Source organism: Hylaeus volcanicus, chromosome 5 (assembly GCF_026283585.1).
Source record: "Hylaeus volcanicus isolate JK05 chromosome 5, UHH_iyHylVolc1.0_haploid, whole genome shotgun sequence".
Classification (NCBI taxonomy): Eukaryota; Metazoa; Arthropoda; class Insecta; order Hymenoptera; family Colletidae; genus Hylaeus; species Hylaeus volcanicus.
Genome location: NC_071980.1, coordinates 7,116,337 through 7,135,992, shown reverse-complemented (window position 1 = coordinate 7,135,992; position 19,656 = coordinate 7,116,337). Strand labels below are relative to the sequence as shown.

Below are 19,656 nucleotides of genomic sequence, written 5' to 3'. Positions count from 1 at the left end.
CGAAAATTGACAATCAATTTATTTCCATTTCTGTGTAACAGCGATAGAAAGGACACGAGAACACGAAGACCATTATTTAACAATATGCACGTTTGTTGTTCCATAACGTATCTGCCGGATATTGTAGACCTCTTAAACCTGGAAAAAGAATTGACTGTACAGTGCCTACGTAGAAGCGATAATAAGAAATCATTAGAGAAAAGTATTTGTGTTGTTATTTCTCGTATCCACAAAAATAATTCCATTCTTCTTCGTATCAGTTTGTAAACGCTAATTTCGGATACCGTAAAAATATCATATTTCGTGTGTGCTTTGCTAACAAACGAAAAATGGAGATTTTAAATACTTTATACTCGTGTTTCTATCGAATCTATTCATCTACCCGAAATCGGACGCAAAGCTTCCAAAACGATCGTAGCCGTGTAGTATTCGAAACCGAGAAGTCGATGTTCGACGAGAAAAGAAAGTCTCACCTTTCACCCAGTCGCATCTGTCGGTGAGTTCGTCGGCCGACCAGGCCAGCTTGATACCTCCTTCCTTCCATACCCAGAACGGTCTCGCGTATTCCAAGAATATTTTATTAACGTAGCCGTAGCCCAATTTAGAGATGGCCTCGACTTTCTCCGCTGGCAGCGCCGGGCAGAAGAGTTTGTCGTGTTGGTGCTTCAAAACGCCGAGGGACACGGTGACGATCACGTAATCAGCAGGGAATTCGTCGCCGTCGCAGCACTTCACCACCGCTCGCGGACAGGAATCCGTCACGGCCCCCCATCGCACGCAACTCACCGGTTTGCAGTACCTGAAATCACCGATCGTTGACTTTAATTGTTGAAGATTCATCGCCTTTATTATTGGTTTCACCGGATTGAGTTTTATCTGGTACTCGAGTGTATACAACCAGTCCCATATACAGGGTGTCCCAAGCTGAGTGTTACGAAGCTCTGACTCCGGAAACTATCGGCCGTATGCAAAATTGCAAATATAGAAATTACATGGTAAAATGGGGCGCATGTTTTAGCGAGAAGGAATTAAATTTGTTATTTAACAAGATATGATGGTCAAGTTTCGTTTCTCAAATGGAACTATATATATATATTTTTTTAGACGATGCGATAGTATTCAAGACGAATTCATTAAGGTTTAATGTATTTACTCGATTATTTGTTAGTATTCGAGATAGAACGCTTCGAAGTTTGCTAATTTTCAAGGAAAAAACTCGGTCCCATTGACGCAGTAAGCACCATGCGGTTCTTGAAATCGATACAGAGGGTCTCGTTTGTGATTCTAGGCCCAGGATATTGGGATTCTTCCCTTCCTCGGGCCTAGAATCCCATTCTTCCCATTCTTCCGAGTCAATACGAGTGACAAGGATTCCGAATATTTAAAATTGTACCGGAGAACTGGATTCCAACTAACTTGAGGGAGCAACTCGGCAGATCCCTCAGCAACGGAGCAAGGACCCCCACGTATCCAAGGGGCACCCTCACGTTGCCACCGGGGATCTCTATGTAGCTTCCAAACTGATCGGCTGAAACGAGCGACAGGTCATCGCCGCAACGACACCTCACGCAGTTCGTCATCCCGTACATCACCCTGGCTGCGTCATATCTGAAGACGCGAAATAGGCAAACGGTATCGGGGGGACACGACACGCGATATCGTTTCGTTAGGAACGCAGTGATGTAACGTTACGTGTGTCGGATCAACGATCTCTGTCATAGATCTCACAGCTGCGAGCTGGATTATTATTTCGAACTATTGGAATCGGAATCGAATTATTGGATCGTCCAGAATGTTCGTGTCGATTTTTAAGAAAAACTCCAACGGTGTTTTGAACTTTGACACATATTTATCGAGTTATATAAGTATTAGGTTGTCGCGAAAGTTTCTTTCGCGAGTTGCACTCGATTATTTGATGTGGTCGTGTTTGTATAAATAGACAATCTAATTTCATAGATATTCATGTTGTAACGGTAATGGAACAAAATGAATCGTGCACAATTTAGTAATGTAACATAAAACATAAAATATCGTGCATGTATTACTTGTTAATAAAGCGAAAGAAACTTTCGGGACAACCTAATACCATCTCGTTCCATATCTTTCCACCTTTTAAGGGATGTACCATTCCAATATATTCCTGTGCCACCTATCAAAAATCGACACGGACTTCTTAGACAAACCAATATCAGTGAAAGAAATTATAATGATTGCTTATAAAGACACTAGGATTCCACAGCTACGTTCGCATCACTGCTGAAAAAGTTTGCAGTTGACCTGGGCAACTGTACCGTTGCTCCTCCGGGAAATTGTGGAGCTCCTGCTGAATTCTGACGCCCATGAAATTCAGCAACGTACCGTGGGTGCGGCCACAACCCAGGGAGAAGAGGGTCGCTGCTTGTTGCTCGATTTGACGAAAGGTGTGATAAGCGGTGATGCTGACGGGAAGGTCGATGGCTCTTCCGTCGCTGGTGCAGAAGAGACCGTGGCTAGGATCGGGCCTGAAAACCGGCGGCTTCAGGAGACCTTCTTGGGCCGCCAGGGTGAACACGGGGTTCGCCACACATCCCCCCTCGATCCAGGTGGCTCCCATTTCCGCCACCACGTCGCCCAACCAGCACGAGTGGATTCGCCCACCTGGTCTGCAGGATACGTTCGTTATTATTAAAATCGTAAATTGATAAGGCAAGAGCATAAAATTGTACGAAATATAGAAACAATTCTGCTTTGTCTAGGCTGGTAACATTTCGATATACTAAATAAGACCTACACTCAGAAGTATATGGATACTTCCTTAATAGAAATAAATATCTAATAAAAGTTGCGAATCGATTAATATCAATTATATCATTTATCTTTCGATACGTTTATGTTGTATCAGCGAATATATTTTATTAATAATTTTTTCTAACATCGCATTAGTAACGATAAAAACTACGGAGATAACTAGATTAATTTCTTCATTAGATCCGAAGTAATATTATTTCATTTATTTTGTAATATTTGGCCATAAATGTGTTTGATATATTCAACATTCTTTCTGAAATTTTCAATCTAGACGATCCCATAGTTCCACTATAAAATTGAATATGGCAGTAAAAACATTTAATATTATCGAATGTTAAATTCGCATACAATATAGAATTTAGCGATACAAGTTGTATAGTAATGATTCACGGTGTATATTAATTATTCATTGAAAGCAGTAAGTGTCCAAATATTTATGAACGAGGCTGTTTGTTCAATAGCGAAGGGAATCGTAATAGTGTTCTGGAGAAAATGTTAACTTATTTTATCAAAATTGTAGACAGTGGGATTTCAGGCGAATTGAAAATAATAAATGAGTCTTTTTTAAGAACCGTGCAGAATGTCAATTTACATCGCGATGAACGCGGGACGTACCGATCCGTCGCCTCCAATATCGTGAAATTCTGAAGACCACACTGTGCCAATCGATGGGCCGCTGAGAGTCCTGCCATCCCCGCGCCAATGATCACCACCGTTGGCTCGGGCTTGCAAGGATCCAGCATGCAAGGATCCAGCTGACAGGACTCGAATCTGGCCAGTTTCGTGCACGCTGGTATATCCTTCTTTTCAGCTCCTCCTCCTCCTTTTCCTCCATCGCCTCCACATTTCTTCGACGAGAAAAATCTATTCGAATAGTACGAATCACGATATCAATATCACCATAACTATGCAGAGTACAACTCGGTACAACCACTTCGTTCTCGACTCATTCGCGATTTTCGAAACAACCATCGAAAATGTACGATTCCGTTTCATTCCGATAACAATTCGCGCGAATCATTTTTAATCCTACCCCTCGATCGAGAAGTCTGACACTGACAGCAGGCGGAGTCGTCAAACGTCAATTCCAACCTCGCGAATGGCCACGTCACGCGAAATGCATCGGCACAGTGGTTTTGCACGCGAAACAGGCGAGCACGCTCGATCCGTACTATTATGGATCCGCGCGTTAAAACGTGCCGATAACGCGACATCGTGAACGTTCGAAATGTAAACGTCACAACAAGAGGGTGAATTCTCCGGATCTACCTTACTAACACTGTCTGGAACCTCCGAAACGGTTGCCCGGGCCTCGTAAGTAGCATCTCATTGGACAGGAATCGGCGAAACTGGCGAATTTGATCATGAAGACGATTGATGCCTAATCTTGGTAGAAATTTTGACGTCAGTGGGGATGGCTCCGTGTCGGCGAACGTTGCTATAAGGGGAGCATGTCACACGGATAAACAAACGACCATTGCTGTCATGACGTTCTATTGTCGCTCGATGAACACGTCGCAGCCGACTAGGATCACATTTCTATTGGTCAATAGAAATGTGATTGGAAATAATTCATAAATTATATAATTCATAAATTATGTAATTCATAGAGTTGCCTTTGATAGAATAGCACAGAGGTACATTGCTCGACGTTGTTAATCGTCACATTATTTATTGCGTTTCGACAGTTTTACATGATACTTGTTGCACGTATTTGTAACGTACAACAATTTAAACATTTCGTAACAATATTCCAAGTACAGCGCCTAACAGCGGCGAACTATGAGTGAAAATGTTAGAGAGAGGGGGAAAGTTTGTTATAAATATTTATTCTTAAAGGGAAGATGTTAATGTTTGTATTTAAACTAAATCACACATGGTCTCCTTCCATCCGGTTCGAGTTGAACGTGTCATCGTATACCTGAATAATTAATTAGTACAGCGATTCATTTTAGTCCGTATTTGTACTATTTTCCATCAAATGTTTATCGAATTGCCAAAATGAGTGATATTTTTATTCGACAATTTCACCGTCATCGAGTATCGAAAAGCTTCGTCGGTTCTTACGTACTTTTTTCTTAATTAATTCTACGATATCTTTTGGATCTTCGACTCGGAATTCAAATTTTCTAGTCTGGTCGCTATGCCGTTCAAGGATTTTTCCTGAACGGAAGGACGAATGGCGTTCTCGATCGGTTGCGACCGCAGGATGTCCGTCGCATGTTTCGTGAACTGGTTCCATGCGAAGTCTATGTCTGCCTCTGTGCACAAGCGGCTACCAATGACGAAACGAATGACCAATTTATCGCGAATCGTTGCTGGAACCACGTAGATCTTTTTCTCGGCTGTCACGCGGTCGAGAAGTTCCCCGGTGTATCGATCGTCACCCTGAAATTAATTGAACGGTTCGAATTACTCCGTGACTTCTTTAAAAATATGCCAATGTTTCATTATCGTTCATTTGACAAAAATTTAACCCTAAAAATATAGTAGCTGATTTCAATCGATTAAAATTCACGAGACTGAAAGAAATACTCTTTTCCTGTTTCCGCGGCTTTTCTATACGCACCTTTAACCTGAAGCAAATCAGCCCCATAGCCCTCTCCGTCGCCAATTCGAATCTGTTGTCGTCTTTCACGTATCGTTCGAACATCTCGGCCAATTTTATCGTTTCTCTTATGTGCTTTTGTAAGCCCTCCACTCCGTAAAGACGCAACACGAACCACAGTTTCAGGGAACGAAAGCGTCGGCCCAATGAAATTTGCCAGTTCTAACAAACAAATTTCGAAGAACAACAGATCGATAAGAAATAATCACTGTATAATAATAAAAATTTCATATAGTAACAGACTAAATGAATCGCATCACAATTGAGTTTATATCGCGAAGGAAACGTTTAGAAAGTTGTGTCGAAGCGCAAGGCGGTTACGTGGTGCATTCTCAGCGAGAGAAATGACTTCCGTGAAGACTCTAACGTACGTCAGTTTTCTAGCGAGAAAGATACGCATGGCAACCATTTGTGACAGCTTTTTAAACGTTGCTATAAGTTCAATTTACTCTGTAATCTGGAGCGAGTCCTTGTTTATCGTGCGCCAGGTAAATTCTGTCTATACTAAGAGCCTCGACGAGTCGCCTGGCGTCTTTGAGCCTAAAAATGATTGAGAACATAAAATTATCTTCCGTTAGAAAACGATGAACACGTTCAAAGACGTAGCAAAGGTATATATACACGCACCAGAGCGTGGAACAATCGAAATTAACGAGCAGCCATTTGTGCGGATTAATGTTGAAGGAGTCGGCATACTCAACGCCAGACATCAAGTACCGGTACTCGGGGCAGACGAAAGCAGCGCCTGTAAAAGTGTAATTAAAGAGTATGCGATTAAAGAATACATCTAGCATTGCTTTATGTAATTTCATCTAAAAACGTGCAAAACTCGTACAGCTAAAGGTAAACGAATTTGGGTCAGTTGTACAGTTGAAGTTTTATCTCTTCTACTCGAACTATTTGTCTCTACAGAAACTTTAGTTATTATATCAACCCCAAGAGGGGTGAATTTTGATTACTTTTTTTTTTTTTTGCTGTGCAGTATCATTTTAATATAGCACACGTTTTAACTCTAAAAAGTATTGCGATCCTAAGTAATGGTGATTTTATTATAAAAGCAAACGTGAAATGTGTCAATATCACTCGAGAGGTCAACGACCCTTAACACGTTGACTGCCAGAGAAATATTCTTGAAAATTTCTGCTAGGATTAAATATTATTCAGACTATTGGAGACTACATAATCAAACATCCGTCGTGGTATTTATTTTTGTAACTTCGTCAGAATACACAAATTTCATTTAAATTCATTTCCTGTGAGAGCTTAACTTTCAGAATTAATGTTTTTAGTTAGTTCTTCAGTGAAAAGCACCGTCACCCACATATGGGCGACGTGCACGATCAACGTGTTAATACGTAGAATACTCTACGAGTATGTGAATATCGTTAACCTGCGTAAGCAGCATCTACGTGCAACCAGATGTTGTACTCGTTGCAAATTGGTCCCAGTTCTTGAAGGTTATCGAAGGCACAGGTGCCCGTGGTACCCAAAGTGGCCACGACGTAACACGGTATGAGGCCATTCTCCAGGTCTTCCTTGATCGCTTTCAACAACGTTTCGCCTCGAAGAGAGTACTTGTCGTCGGACGGTACGAGTTTCATGGGTATCGCCATTATAATTCCCGCCTTCTCCACCGAGGAGTTCGATTGATCTGCGTAACGGAATTAGAAATCATCGAAGAAATGCGCGTCAAGAAATGACATATAATAAATGTATTCGTACGAATACATTATTTCGTACGAATTAATTACCAGATGTATAGGCGACCAATTTAGACCTGATGTAGTCTTCGCTATATTCTGGATGAAGACGCCTCACGCGATGCACAGTTTGTTCCCTTGCTGCTAAGAAACACAGGAAGGTGGTTTCACTCGCCGATCCCTGAACAAATAAGGCACGTGCGAATTATTGTTCATTAATTTACCAGTTTACTAATTAATTTATTAGTTCACTGTTAATAATCAATGTTCGTACAACGTGGCTCGTTGGTCTAGGGGTATGATTCTCGCTTAGGGTGCGAGAGGTCCCGGGTTCAAATCCCGGACGAGCCCAATTTTTTTTCTCTCATTTACTCAACGTCACACGATAATTACTAACAAACAATATTCGTGATACTAACAAAATTTGTCCAAATATTATGAAACAATAATAAATAGGAAACGATAATTCCTTTGGGTTATATACACGTATCATCTCGAAACAAACTGTAATAAACAAATAAATACAAAATTTATAATATAAATTTGTATTAAATTGCAAGATTGTTTCCTACGATATGTAACCGAATTGTTTTTGTTGGTTATGTGGAAACAACAATCCAGAGTAACCTGTAAATTATTTTTGTTACATCAAATGACCCAACTTTCGTTGGGTACTGAGAAAAATTTAATATAGACTCATCAATTGTTCCCCTCCACGGAAATCTTTAGTAAAAGGCGAAAGATTTATACGTGTCTTGAAGGGAAACCAGAGTGCCCCTTCCCCTGTCTCGCGGGCACTTATGCTAGAGCCTGGGCCCTTTTGTAAGCGAGAAAGGTAGCCCTCTAGTGACATCCTGAGTACTAACGTAAACCAATGCTACGGAATATCAAACTAGTGTACCTACTGTTGGAATCATGCGCTCGACTAATTGAATAAACCTCACTCGCACTCATTTACATAGTTGCGCTTTGCGCGCGCCACAATCGTTCTCGCTCCACGGGTTCGCCCGCGGACTTTGAACATCGGTACATGCTGCAGTTCGGCCCCGCTCAATGATGCAACGTCCTCGTTGCATTGACGCTAACGATACATACATATCTTTTTATTTCATTTCACAAATTTTCATTAATCGCAGTTACGCTACTTCGCGTACGCGGTTTTCGATAAGTCGAGACGTCGCTAACATACTTAATCCTTAAATGGACAATGTTGTTTTTAAACAACACACTAAACATCACAGATAAAATTGACCTTCTTTTAATTTTTTGTTAATTTTGACAACTAGTTTTTATTTCTGAACGAATTTTGTACATTTTTTAATGTTGGCACTATCCAATACTTTTATGCATTGAAAATAAGTTAATGTCAAATGTCACTTTGAAGAAAACTTTGAAAACGTGAAACAAAAATCGTCCATTTAAGGGTTAAGTCGATCTGCTGCTACGATTCCACTATACTCTCGTTGACTTTGACGCTCGCCCTCGATATCCTTGATTAAATAGCGGTCATTCCCTATCACTCGAACCTCTTGATACGGACCGCGATATTTCGGGTCCGCAAAATTTATAAGTAATATAAATTTCTATTAACACGTTGACTGCCAGACTGATACTCTTGGAAATTCCTACTGCGATTAAATTTTCTTTACAGACTATTGGAAACTACGTAACCAAACATTTATTACAGTATTCATTTTTGAAATTTTTCACTGAGATTCAAGTATTTCATTCGAATACGTTTTCTTTGACACTTAACTTTCGAAACTAATTTTTTTAGTTCTCCAGTGAAGATAACTGCTCATGTATGGGTGACATGGCGTTCAATGTGTTAAATTACAAGATTGTTTCCTACGATATATAAACGAATTGTTTTTGTTGTTATATGGAAACAACAATCCAGAGTAACCTGTCAATTATTTTTGTTATATCAAATGACCCAACTTTCGTTGGGTACTGAGAAAAATTTAATATAGACTCATCAATTGTTCCCCTCCACGGAAATCTTTAGTAAAAGGCGAAAGATTTATACGTGTCTTGAAGGGAAACCAGAGTACCCCTTCCCCTGTCTCGCGGGCACTTATGCTAGAGCCTGGGCCCTTTTGTAAGCGAGAAAGGTAGCCCCCTAGTGACATCTTGAGTACTAACGTAAACCAATGCAACGGAATATCAAACTAGTGTACCTACTTTATTTTACATTTTAGATATTATATTTTTAATTATTATACGAATGATTATTTACCTGTATAACGCCTCCTCCGGAGCCTCCCTTGTAATTCAGGAACTCATCGGGCAATCCTACTAGTTTCCCCAGCCAATTCATCGTGATAACTTCGAGCTCGGTACACGCAGGTGAAGCAAGCCATGAAAATCCTATGCAACTCATGCCTGCGCTCATCATTTCACCCACAATTGCCGGATAGGAGTTCGCGGTCGGATAAAATGCGTGGAAATGCGGTGAATTCCAATGAGTCAACTGAAAATATTACAGACAACTCGGTTAAAAAATAAGGAACAAATAATTTGCCTGGAGGTTTAGCTCGTAGTAGTAGTTTCATCAGCAGTTTTCATACTAAATACCATGATTTATAAGGTATCGAGACACTTGCCCCAGGTATGATGTATCGCTCGACGTCTTTCAACACCTCCTGCCACGTATCCGGTTTCTGCGGAACTTCCTCGGGTAATAATTCGCTCAGATATCCAGGCTCGACATCCGGAAGCACGTTCTTGTCCCTCAAAGTATCCGTGTAGTTGGCCAATAAATCGACGGTCGCCTTGCCAAAATCGATGAAATCTTTCGTGTCCATTATGGCTCGTAGTTTCCTCGAAAACGAATCTCTTCGATCAATTAATCCTAGAGGAATAGAGAAAATCGAACCGTCAGGACGAAGGAGTGGCGAATCATCGATAATTCATGGTTTCATAGAAAATGTCGTTAATTATTTTAACCATTCTCTCGAGGAAAGTATTTGTCTACGTTGACTGATAAATTTTATCGATTGACTGTTTATCATACCAGAGTTATAATTATTCGCTACGCAAGAGAAGTGTGAAAATACAGTCGACGGCATTGCTTATTATATTCCAACAGCGTGTTAGATATTCGTCAAAATGAAAGAAAAGATACGCGGTAGCACTTTGTAATTAAAACTATTTCAAATGAATCGACGAAGCCAAAAACACACGTGTTAGGCAACGATTTTCGAACAACCGAGTTAATCGAATTTAGTATCGTCACTTTATTATTAAACGCACCTCTCGAAATAAAAACCCACGATTCAGCACGCAGAATCAACGAAACATTTTAACATTTTGGCGAAAACCGTTTTTTCTTCTTCTTTTTTCTTTTTTTTTTTTTTTTTTTTATTGTTTAACGTACAAAACGACGGATAGTAATCGAATTAGCGTTCACGAGAGGCGAATCTCGAACTCGGAGATCGAGTCGAAATTATCGATAGCCGCTGGCCGAAACGCGATCGAGTCACAGAGAACGTCCGTACGGGCGCACAAATCGTAACGAATTGAAAAACTATGGCACACGTGTCGAGCAGAGAACGGTCCTTGGCGAAGTGGGTTCGCTTGAATCGCGCCGGATAAATACGAGGTGCTGAGACATAGAAAACTTTCTCCCGCTTTCTCCATAATTATACAAAAAAAAATTGATCAGTTCGCGCCGATGAAGAAAAGGTCCTATTTCGACAAGCGTCACGGCGTACCCGGCACGATCAAAAGGTCGAATTAAGAGTTTCGTGGACGACAATGGTACCGCAATTTCCTGGAGCTTCATATACAGCAAACACTGAAACATCTGCGGTGCAATGCAGACGTCGCAATATGCGTTGATTAATTAAATAATAAACAGAATTCATTAACTTTTCCGACCAACGAAAAGCTGTCCCTGTCCACGTAACCAGCGTAAAACGGAATAAGTAATAAAAGCATAAACTACAGAAAGAACGTCCTTGAACTAATCCCGAATACCCGGAAGAGTATAAGATGGGCGCGTTCGTGCAGAACGGCCTCCACTTCTTCGAATCAAATTATAATCAAACGGAGGAAAAGCAATGCAAGCCGATACACACATTTCCGCAGTAAATAATATGTTACAAATGTACTGTAATAGCTTAATAGCAACGCGAAAAAATAGAAATAAAATTTGTTGATATTTATAGCGTATAATGTTCTCATTAGATCATTCTCTTAAAATCAAAGATTAATAATCGTATGCATGGACTCTGGAATATTTTATATATTATAACACTTACGAAAAGGTAAAGGGGTCCTTGGTCGCTCGCGGAATTTATTTAAACAAAAGAAACATGTGTACATGCTTGACATTGTAGACTTTGAATATATTACCACCTTCCACCAAGATACCAGTAAAATGACACAAGAGCCACAAGCATTTTACCGTTTAAAGTTTCTGTAACAATTAATTGGAATCGACAGCCCTTTGCAATTGTTCCAGTACGTGAAACATACTTATTTGCTAAGAATGCCAATGTTCGACTGTTTTGTACGAATCGTGAGAGTTATCGAAGCGGACAAGGCCGAATAACGAAGAAATTAAAAGCGAATTCAGTTTACTTGCCTGGGAACGTTGTCGAAAGACCGAACGGAGAATTGCAATTTTTTGAATGGATGCCTTCAATCAGCGAAGAGAACGTGCTCCACTGCGAATGATAGCACCACCATCCCCTTATATATTCTCGGCTGCCTCGAGCCATTTTTCATTTATCGAATGGAAAATGGCTGCCACCTCTCTGCAGCTAGAGGTCATTATTTTGAATATATATTAACTACACACACATACCGTATATCAGGATGTTTCTGCCTTTAATATTCGTGTAGTTTTAAGTAGAAATACTTACACGTGCACCGGTACACAAATAACAGAATAGAGGATTGTAATCGTTAGTCGCTATCGGTTGCAATTACAATCGCATAGTATTGAGAACTTTACAGTCAAATCACGGATAGAAGACAACTATGTTTGTCACGATTCTCAAGAGATGTAATATAAAGTGGAGAAATTTACCAAATTTACAACTCGTACAATTATTTATTATAAAATGCAGGATTCGATGAAATCTTACAAATGTACCTTATATCACATCAAGCTCGATCCAGTGAGCAATTATATCACGGAAGAGATCTATCGATAGATTATGGATACAGCTTTGGGGTTATCGGTGCAAATTTTAAAAAACGACATGTTCTTGTACATAACTGATAATAATACACACGGATATTTAAATGAAACGTGTACGCTAGCGAAAGAATCACCTTAAGAATCACATTTCTCGTAATTTATAACATAATTTCCAACGATTAAAATAACTTGCCAAGGAGTAATGTTATTTAAAAACTGGAATATTTAACAAACTAATTGCGGGTTTCGTTCGTTATGAAGAGTTAACTATGAAAAACTGCGCATACGGAACCCCTATAGTTAAAGATAAATAATAATATAGGACTTTACCTTGTGTCAGTGCGTATTCATGTTCTGCATAATTTTCCATTAAAATCTGTGGTCCGATAGTTACATTCAAGTTGGAGACGTTGTTAGAGACCTTTGACGCTATCGTTTCATTTGTAACGCCGTCAAAAAGATGAGTGTAAAGTAAGCGAACGAGACAAAAAAAATGAAATGAACATTGGAGAAAAAAAAATGAAAGGACACGGGCTCGTCCGGGATTTGAACCCGGGACCTCTCGCACCCGAAGCGAGAATCATACCCCTAGACCAACGAGCCAACTTGCAAACTTTTTTCACCTTCACCGTCACCATACTCCAAAACATTTAATTAAAATTTAATCGTCAATATGTTATCGTAAACATTCGCTGAGAATTATTACAACTGGTCGGTAATCTTGCCTTTATTTTTATTAAATAACTGATATAAATAAAGTGTTCTAAATATGTATATATACATATATATAATAAACAATATTTTAATTTTGTTTAATGTATGTATTAACGTAAAATAAAGTTACAGTTCGTTCTGGATTGTACGAATAATATCAGCGTCTTAATTTGCCAAACTTGAAATGTTTTCTAGATTACCAACCGAGCGATCGACGTCACTTTCTAAAGTCGGTCATTGATTGGTTCTCCACGATCACCTGCGATATGAAAGTATCGTTTTTCAAGAAGGCTCGTTGGTCTAGGGGTATGATTCTCGCTTAGGGTGCGAGAGGTCCCGGGTTCAAATCCCGGACGAGCCCGATTTTTTTATTTTCAAACTCAATGCTTTTTAGTTCTTTTTGCGATATCAAATTCCAAGCTGCAAGAATCTTTTATTTATAGTATATTCCTTTTATTTTTGTAAGAGGCAACCGTTACATGTTCATCTTGTTTATTGCGAGAATATAATACGTGGAAAACGAAGTATAGCTGTGATTGTGTTTATAATTCAGTGATAAAGACCACGACGAATTATGGTAATGCCCTGACGAACGTAAGAACACTTTAAAAACACCGAACCTCGAATTTGTGCGATGTAATTGCCTTTTTCTTTACCGTTGAATTCATGAGGACTAAACACAGCTTGCGCAACCTCGATAATTTAGACTAAGAAATGTGACCATGAATGTGGTGACTGTCATGGTCAAAGCTGTTTAACAGTTGCGCTGTTATGAACCGGATCTGTCGTGTCATTTCTTGATATTGATATTGTTCTTTATTAAAAAAAAAAAAAATAAAAAAAATGAATTAAGTTTTCAATCTGTACGCTAAAAAAAAATTCTTACATTTACAAAATACGTAACAGGTCATATGGTACTCTTTCAATCAGCAAATAACTTCTAAAAACCAACTTAATCTTAAAACTTTTTATTTTATTTTATATTTATTCGTAGCTAGACATGGTCTGTTATTGTACCAAGCGTCATAAACTTTGAATGAAGGATATAATTTAACTTACACAGTCATAAATGTAGCGAGACTCCTAATGGAACCTTGCAACACCGGCACATTTTTGAATGCTGGCGCTTAAATTTTTTCATCCTCTGTCAGCAGGAAACCTGACACTATAAGGTGGCTGCCATAAAGACATCAGGTAGAGGAAGAGGATCTGAGACCAATAAGGCGCGATTTCTCAATGACAAAACGTTTTTAAATTAATCACAAGCCAAGTGGAAATTCCAGACGAATAAGTACTTAGATGACTGTCGTATTTAAAAGAATAATTTATAGAAGATGATTCGATTGAAAATGTATAATTTAAAAACGTAGTAACAACAGGGGGCGTAGCTCAGATGGTAGAGCGCTCGCTTAGCATGCGAGAGGTACCGGGATCGATGCCCGGCGCCTCCAAGTTGAATATTTTTTTATATTTCTCAATATAAAATACTTTTACAATAATATTTTAACATGATTCTATTTGAAATAAGTATAATACTTTGATTTTATAAAATAAAAGTAGCATTTACTCGAGCTCTTGATCCATACTTGTAATAATACACGAGAACACTTTGAATATTGACCCGCTATGTATTTAGTGTTATCACTCGAGCAATAGCAATTATCTGCTATATATCAGTGAAAGCAAATCTTTTTTTTTATTAAATATTCTTTGACATTGTTAATGTACCGTGTTAACAGGACGAAGGACACAACGGCGCCGTGGCTTAGTTGGTTAAAGCGCCTGTCTAGTAAACAGGAGATCGAGGGTTCGAATCCCTCCGGGGCCTGGTTTTAAAACCCTATTTTTTGTTTACACTTTTTATAGCCTTTTTGTATTTACAAACTACTGAATTTGTAAACAGATGATTTTGGGAATCATTGAGCATTTGTACCGTTATATTTAGAATAAATTCTCTTGTAGTAATGCGTAAGAATGAAAGGTTTTATATATATATTTTATCTACTATAGTAAACAAAGTAAATGTTTAAAGTAATATACACACAGAATAAACTAAAAATACGCTGTGTACTGAGACTAGAGTGAGAAAGATAATTCAATGAAAATTAATGGAATTCTTTTGAAGCTGAAAATTTTGTTTTTCAATTGTTTATGACCCAACTTTCGTCGGGTACTACAAAAAATTTGTATATAGACTCATCAATTGTTCCCCTCCACGGAAATCTTTAGTAAAAGGCGAAAGATTTATGCGTGATTTGAAGGGAAACCAGAGTGACTATACCGTCGCCACGACGCCTTCTTATGGCCATAAGCTCGCAGTTTCAATTGCGAGAAAATTACGCCACCTGGCGTGCAACTTGGATATTAATCGTATTTCAAATTCCATTACTAATAGTTCCCCGCTCTTTTCTATAACTAACAACCTTTAAAACTGATGATATTAAATATAACAAAAATATGTAATGCTTTAAACTGGTAACATATGTTTAACATATATTATACATTGACAAGTTAATTATTCGTATTCATCGTTTGTATCGTATAGTAATTAAACACTTCTTTAAATCCATATTTAACGAAAGCTGAATTAAAAACATCGAAAAAGATGTGTCGAATCGTGATAGCAAAGATACGAAATTGTAAACTATTATTTGAAAGTGTGATACGCGTAGAGAGAGTCACGAGTATCTCGGTAGATGGCAGCACCCATCCGGTTCAGTTCAAGCATAGTAAATACCAAATGTTCCTATTAAGATTAAGATAATTCTATTATGTACATTCTCTACATGTTGTAAGAACATATTTACAACATGTAATTTTTTACAATAAAGAGACGAACACATAGGCCCGAATCGGGCCTCAAGTGTTTCTTTAAACTAAAAAAAAGAAAGCATAGTAAATCAAAAACGATGCACCCACGTCACTCGAATTGAATGGTATATTTTCCGTTATACTAAATACCCACTGAAAATGGGGTATTTAGTATAAAGGAAAATTGAACATAAGGAACGAGCACAATAATTCTTTCACAGAAGCGAAAACCTTGCGAAAGAACCCTTAGCCTCCACTCTGCGCCCACCGAAGGGTTCATATAGGCTTCATATAAGAATCGTCTTCGGTAAACTTCGGTAAGAAAAGAATGGATCAAAATGTAAATCAATATTACCAGTACTTTCCTGGGAGCAAATTTCTGTAAGCTCTCGAAACGGTGTCTTTCCCAAGTTTCCCACACGAAACAACCCTAAACGCTACCGATAGCTCTCGGAATCGGAGCCGTTCGTGATTGATACACCGAAGCTCGCGTGTCGCGCATTTTTCCAGCCGAATTCGCGTTTCGAAAAAGAAAAAAAAAAAAAAGAAGAACCGACGAACAGGGTACGAAGATTGGCGCGTTGCTCGCGTCTTGCAACAGGCAGGGCAGTCCACGCATGCAGATGAACTTGCGGGGTACCCCGATACCCTAGCAGCAGGGGTTCCCGCCGATTGAAAAAGGGACAGCCGATAACAGCGCGAAGGGTAGATGAAATGGGGGTTCGTTTACCCCTGGAAGAGTCACCCTGTCCTCATCGATCCTCATCCTCCGCCTTTTCCACGGGCGTCTCCACCTCCGCACCCCCGTTCGCCCTCTCTCGTGCCGTTACAACCATCGTTGGATAGCGCCTCATTCTATTTCCACGTTCGTCCTCTCTCTCCTCTCTCTTCTCTCCAACCCCTTGATCATTCTCTCTCGGTCCCTGGCTCTCAGGTCCCCCTATCTTTCGTCCCCCGTCCTCCGTTGCTCCAGCTAGGCTCGCCTCCCGTCGGTATCGCGAAGAAATTCACTTTCATAAAAAAAAAAAAAAGAGCCCGCGAAAAATCGATGACGACCGCCCATTGGCCGCTCTGGACGGCGGATCGCGGCCGCATTGGCGCTCACTTGGCTCGCGGGCGTGGCTTAAAGATGAGCTCTCGCTATGTCATCGCTTATATTGATCCTACGCTCCGACCAGCCGACGGAGAAACGTCGTTGGGCACAACGACGCCTAGCGTCGGTCCACACGCGCTACAAAACCGGAGAACCTCGCGTTCTCGACGTCCACCGCGTCGCGCGGCCCATTTCCGCTTACCTGGTCCCGCTCCGAAAGGAACACACGCGCCCAACTCGCACCCTTCGCGATCGGACCAGGCTGAGACACTCGAATCTTTCCGATTCCTCTTTGGCGAGAACCGGATGTTCGGTAGAAGGTAGCAGAGTCGGGGATGAGTTTCGATAACTGATAATTCTGATGACAGAGGTCCACTAGCTGTACCCTAGCTACGAACCTCCTCGTGGTTCAGGAGATAGACCTACGGGGGGTTGGATGTAAACGAGGTTCCGCTGTTGTAGATGAAATAAATTTATCCGTTTGTCGGAGTGAAATTGTGTATTATTCGTTTGGGATTTGTTTAGGGAGTTTCAGCTGTACGATCGAGTAGATACACGCCGGCGTACGTTAAGGGGTGGAAATTAATTTTGCGCCCCCTAAAGGTAAACTTACTATTTAATTATAAAGGGAAACCATGGAATTTTTAATTTTCCCTCGGCCATAAATTCTATGAGAGCGTACGTAGCAGAACGAGATATCGAAGTAACAATCGCTGTGTGTTTCGATTCTATGAAGGTTTAATGTTCGAATGTTAAATTATTAGAATAGCCCCGACCCTATATTAGATATGTCATCAGCGATTATCGGTAAGACGTCAATACGTTATCGGTGAGGTTCGACGTATCTGCAATGTCGTCGAGATAGCGAGGATGTGTGGGTGATAAAACATGATTTACACCTTTGAAGATGTGGTTAATAAATCATTTATTCGTTCCTTGCACTGTCAGTTACAGTTTTCGGAATAAATTAACCGTTCAATCCATGAATTACTTTCCACCTGGCAAATTACGACCGAGATACGTACATTAAATTATAACTAATTTGTCACGCAAATTTAGAAATATGTTATTAGTATTAGGTTGTCCAGAAAGTTTCTTTCGCGAGTTGCACTCAATTATTTGATGTGGTCGTGTTTATATAAATAGACAACCTAATTTCATGGATATTCATGTTGTAACGGTAATGGAGCAAAATGTATCGTGCACAATTATGTAATGTAACGTAAAACAAACTATTGTGCATGTATTACTTATTAATAAAGCGAAAGAAACTTTTGGGACAACCTAATACATAAAACGTACGCAGTGTTCTAGAGGGTGAATAAAATAAGAAATCATTCCGACAAAATGTTTCAACATCTCCTCGTGAATTTAACCAAACTCGATTGGAACGAAGATAATCGTTAGTAATCCATTTGACTACTACAAATTATTACATTATCGAGCGATTACATCGCAGAGTGTAAGAATAAACCTCGGACAGTACTTCCTCGTGCTCGATTGAATCTTTCATTCAGTCTTGAATTGTCGAATCAGGGGATTTCGAGGAATGCGCGGGGAAGCCACGTGATTAATTTATCTACTACTCTCTTCATAATGAACGGCACATACATTTGGGTTAATGGTGTCAGCTGGTGCAAAGCCAGAATAGTCTTCGAGGTTGATGCCTGTCAAGAACTAACCTATCTGCTTTTGCATTCTGCATGAATAACAGCTCACCTCCTGACATACAACAAAAGAAGTGGAATCACAACGAAGAACGAAAGGCTTGCACATATTCACAATCGATCGAAACCGACAAGACGGTATCATTTTTCATTTTTAACGAAAGAATCCACCCCCTAAAAATGTTAAAATTATGCAATTGCGAGAAATAATATTTCCATGGATTTCATGGTTTGATATCGATTAATCGTTTAAAATGTATTATTTAAGATCGTTTAAAATTTCCTGGAGCGAAATTAAGCTGACAGGTCCCTAGCGGTGAATATATTCGAATAGATCGCGAGGAACAGAGCTGTTTTAAAATTTATACCGAGAGAGGAATCGAGTTTTCGAATTTTCAATTGTCGGTGTATTTAAATACGTTTGCGCAATCAATTTCGGAACCGTAGACGACGGGCGCAAGAGGTGGAAAAAAGGCGAGCGTGAGTTATATCGTGACTGTTGTGATGGATTAATTCGCGAGCCGAACGGAAAGCTGCAAAGACTTCGGTGTTTGGATTCGTTTCATTTTTATAGTTAGCCGCGAACCCGTTGGGAAAAGGTCTCTGTTGATATTTCGAATTCGAATATCGTCCTTCAATAATAGTACGCTTTTCGAGCACTGTTAGAATGACAGATAACAGAGTGCGGAATATTTACATTAATTTCTACTAGCAGAACTACAATGTCGATCTTTAAAGAGAATGAAAAACGCGTCGTTGTTCGGTGAAGAATTGCTCGAAAACATTTACAGAATCTAGAAGTAGAAATATCGCAGAAATCATCACGATGGTTGGAAAACCTTGCTGAATTTCTTGTTCGCCAGTCGATCTGCAAAGCGCAAGGTCATATTTTACTTAAACATTGAATTCTCTTCTTTAATCTCCTACCGTTCAGTTTATCTTTCAAATGTAAATGTTTCTTTCTCTTTTCTCTCTGACTCTCTGACTCTCTTCTTAATTTTGCTAATTATGCTCGATTCCAGCACTTCGTTAAAGAGATCTTGAAAATCAAAGAAGAAATTGAAACTATACCATTATTCTATATCGAACGTTTCGATCCGATAAGAATTCGCGTGATTTGTCCA

At 39.6% G+C, this 19,656-nt stretch overlaps 2 protein-coding genes and 8 non-coding genes across 10 annotated transcripts in view; 4 read left to right on the top strand and 6 right to left on the bottom strand.

Annotated features, from left to right (window-relative positions):
• Window positions 1–3,530, bottom strand: part of LOC128877541 (spermine oxidase-like) — a 5,042-nt gene extending 1,512 nt beyond the window's left edge. Inside the window, exons 1-4 of the mRNA XM_054124923.1 lie at window positions 3,403–3,530; window positions 2,292–2,642; window positions 1,417–1,608; window positions 474–799 (exon numbers count right to left, since the gene is read on the bottom strand). Of these exons, the coding sequence (XP_053980898.1) occupies window positions 474–799; window positions 1,417–1,608; window positions 2,292–2,642; window positions 3,403–3,530 (997 nt within the window). The remainder of the gene's footprint in view (window positions 1–473; window positions 800–1,416; window positions 1,609–2,291; window positions 2,643–3,402) is intronic.
• Window positions 3,531–4,456: 926 nt separating this feature from the next.
• Window positions 4,457–11,801, bottom strand: LOC128877538 (aromatic-L-amino-acid decarboxylase-like). Its single transcript, XM_054124919.1, has 9 exons — window positions 11,687–11,801; window positions 9,702–9,949; window positions 9,335–9,568; window positions 7,147–7,276; window positions 6,786–7,046; window positions 6,023–6,140; window positions 5,845–5,935; window positions 5,357–5,557; window positions 4,457–5,175 (listed from the first exon to the last, which is right to left on the bottom strand). The coding sequence occupies exons 2-9, from the start codon at window positions 9,900–9,902 to the stop codon at window positions 4,876–4,878; spliced, it is 1,536 nt and encodes a 511-aa protein (XP_053980894.1). The 5' UTR covers window positions 9,903–9,949; window positions 11,687–11,801; the 3' UTR covers window positions 4,457–4,875.
• On the top strand, window positions 7,375–7,446 carry Trnap-agg (transfer RNA proline (anticodon AGG)). The gene has a single exon. It is a non-coding gene; the product is annotated as a tRNA-Pro (tRNA).
• Window positions 7,750–7,870, bottom strand: LOC128877716 (U5 spliceosomal RNA). Its single transcript, XR_008457296.1, has one exon. It is a non-coding gene; the product is annotated as a U5 spliceosomal RNA (small nuclear RNA).
• LOC128877715 (U5 spliceosomal RNA) lies at window positions 9,029–9,149 on the bottom strand. The gene has a single exon (XR_008457295.1). It is a non-coding gene; the product is annotated as a U5 spliceosomal RNA (small nuclear RNA).
• A 977-nt stretch (window positions 11,802–12,778) lies between the features above and the next one.
• Trnap-cgg (transfer RNA proline (anticodon CGG)) lies at window positions 12,779–12,850 on the bottom strand. Its single transcript has one exon. It is a non-coding gene; the product is annotated as a tRNA-Pro (tRNA).
• A 400-nt stretch (window positions 12,851–13,250) lies between these two features.
• Window positions 13,251–13,322, top strand: Trnap-agg (transfer RNA proline (anticodon AGG)). The gene has a single exon. It is a non-coding gene; the product is annotated as a tRNA-Pro (tRNA).
• Window positions 13,323–14,339: 1,017 nt separating this feature from the next.
• Trnaa-agc (transfer RNA alanine (anticodon AGC)) lies at window positions 14,340–14,412 on the top strand. The gene has a single exon. It is a non-coding gene; the product is annotated as a tRNA-Ala (tRNA).
• A 303-nt stretch (window positions 14,413–14,715) lies between these two features.
• Trnat-agu (transfer RNA threonine (anticodon AGU)) lies at window positions 14,716–14,789 on the top strand. Its single transcript has one exon. It is a non-coding gene; the product is annotated as a tRNA-Thr (tRNA).
• Window positions 14,790–15,114: 325 nt separating this feature from the next.
• On the bottom strand, window positions 15,115–15,236 carry LOC128877723 (U5 spliceosomal RNA). The gene has a single exon (XR_008457302.1). It is a non-coding gene; the product is annotated as a U5 spliceosomal RNA (small nuclear RNA).
• Window positions 15,237–19,656: the final 4,420 nt, after the last annotated feature.

What these genes read in the sequence shown, in the direction of transcription:
- LOC128877538 (XM_054124919.1), bottom strand. Translation starts at nt 9,902, where the DNA reads ATGGACACGAAAGATTTCATCGATTTTGGCAAGGCGACCGTCGATTTA. An exon ending in CGTAGATGCTGCTTACGCAG is followed by an intron (nt 6,141 to 6,785) that starts GTTAACGATATT and finishes ACACTTTTACAG; the next exon opens with GCGCTGCTTTCGTCTGCCCC. An exon ending in TGATTTGCTTCAGGTTAAAG is followed by an intron (nt 5,176 to 5,356) that starts GTGCGTATAGAA and finishes AATTAATTTCAG; the next exon opens with GGTGACGATCGATACACCGG.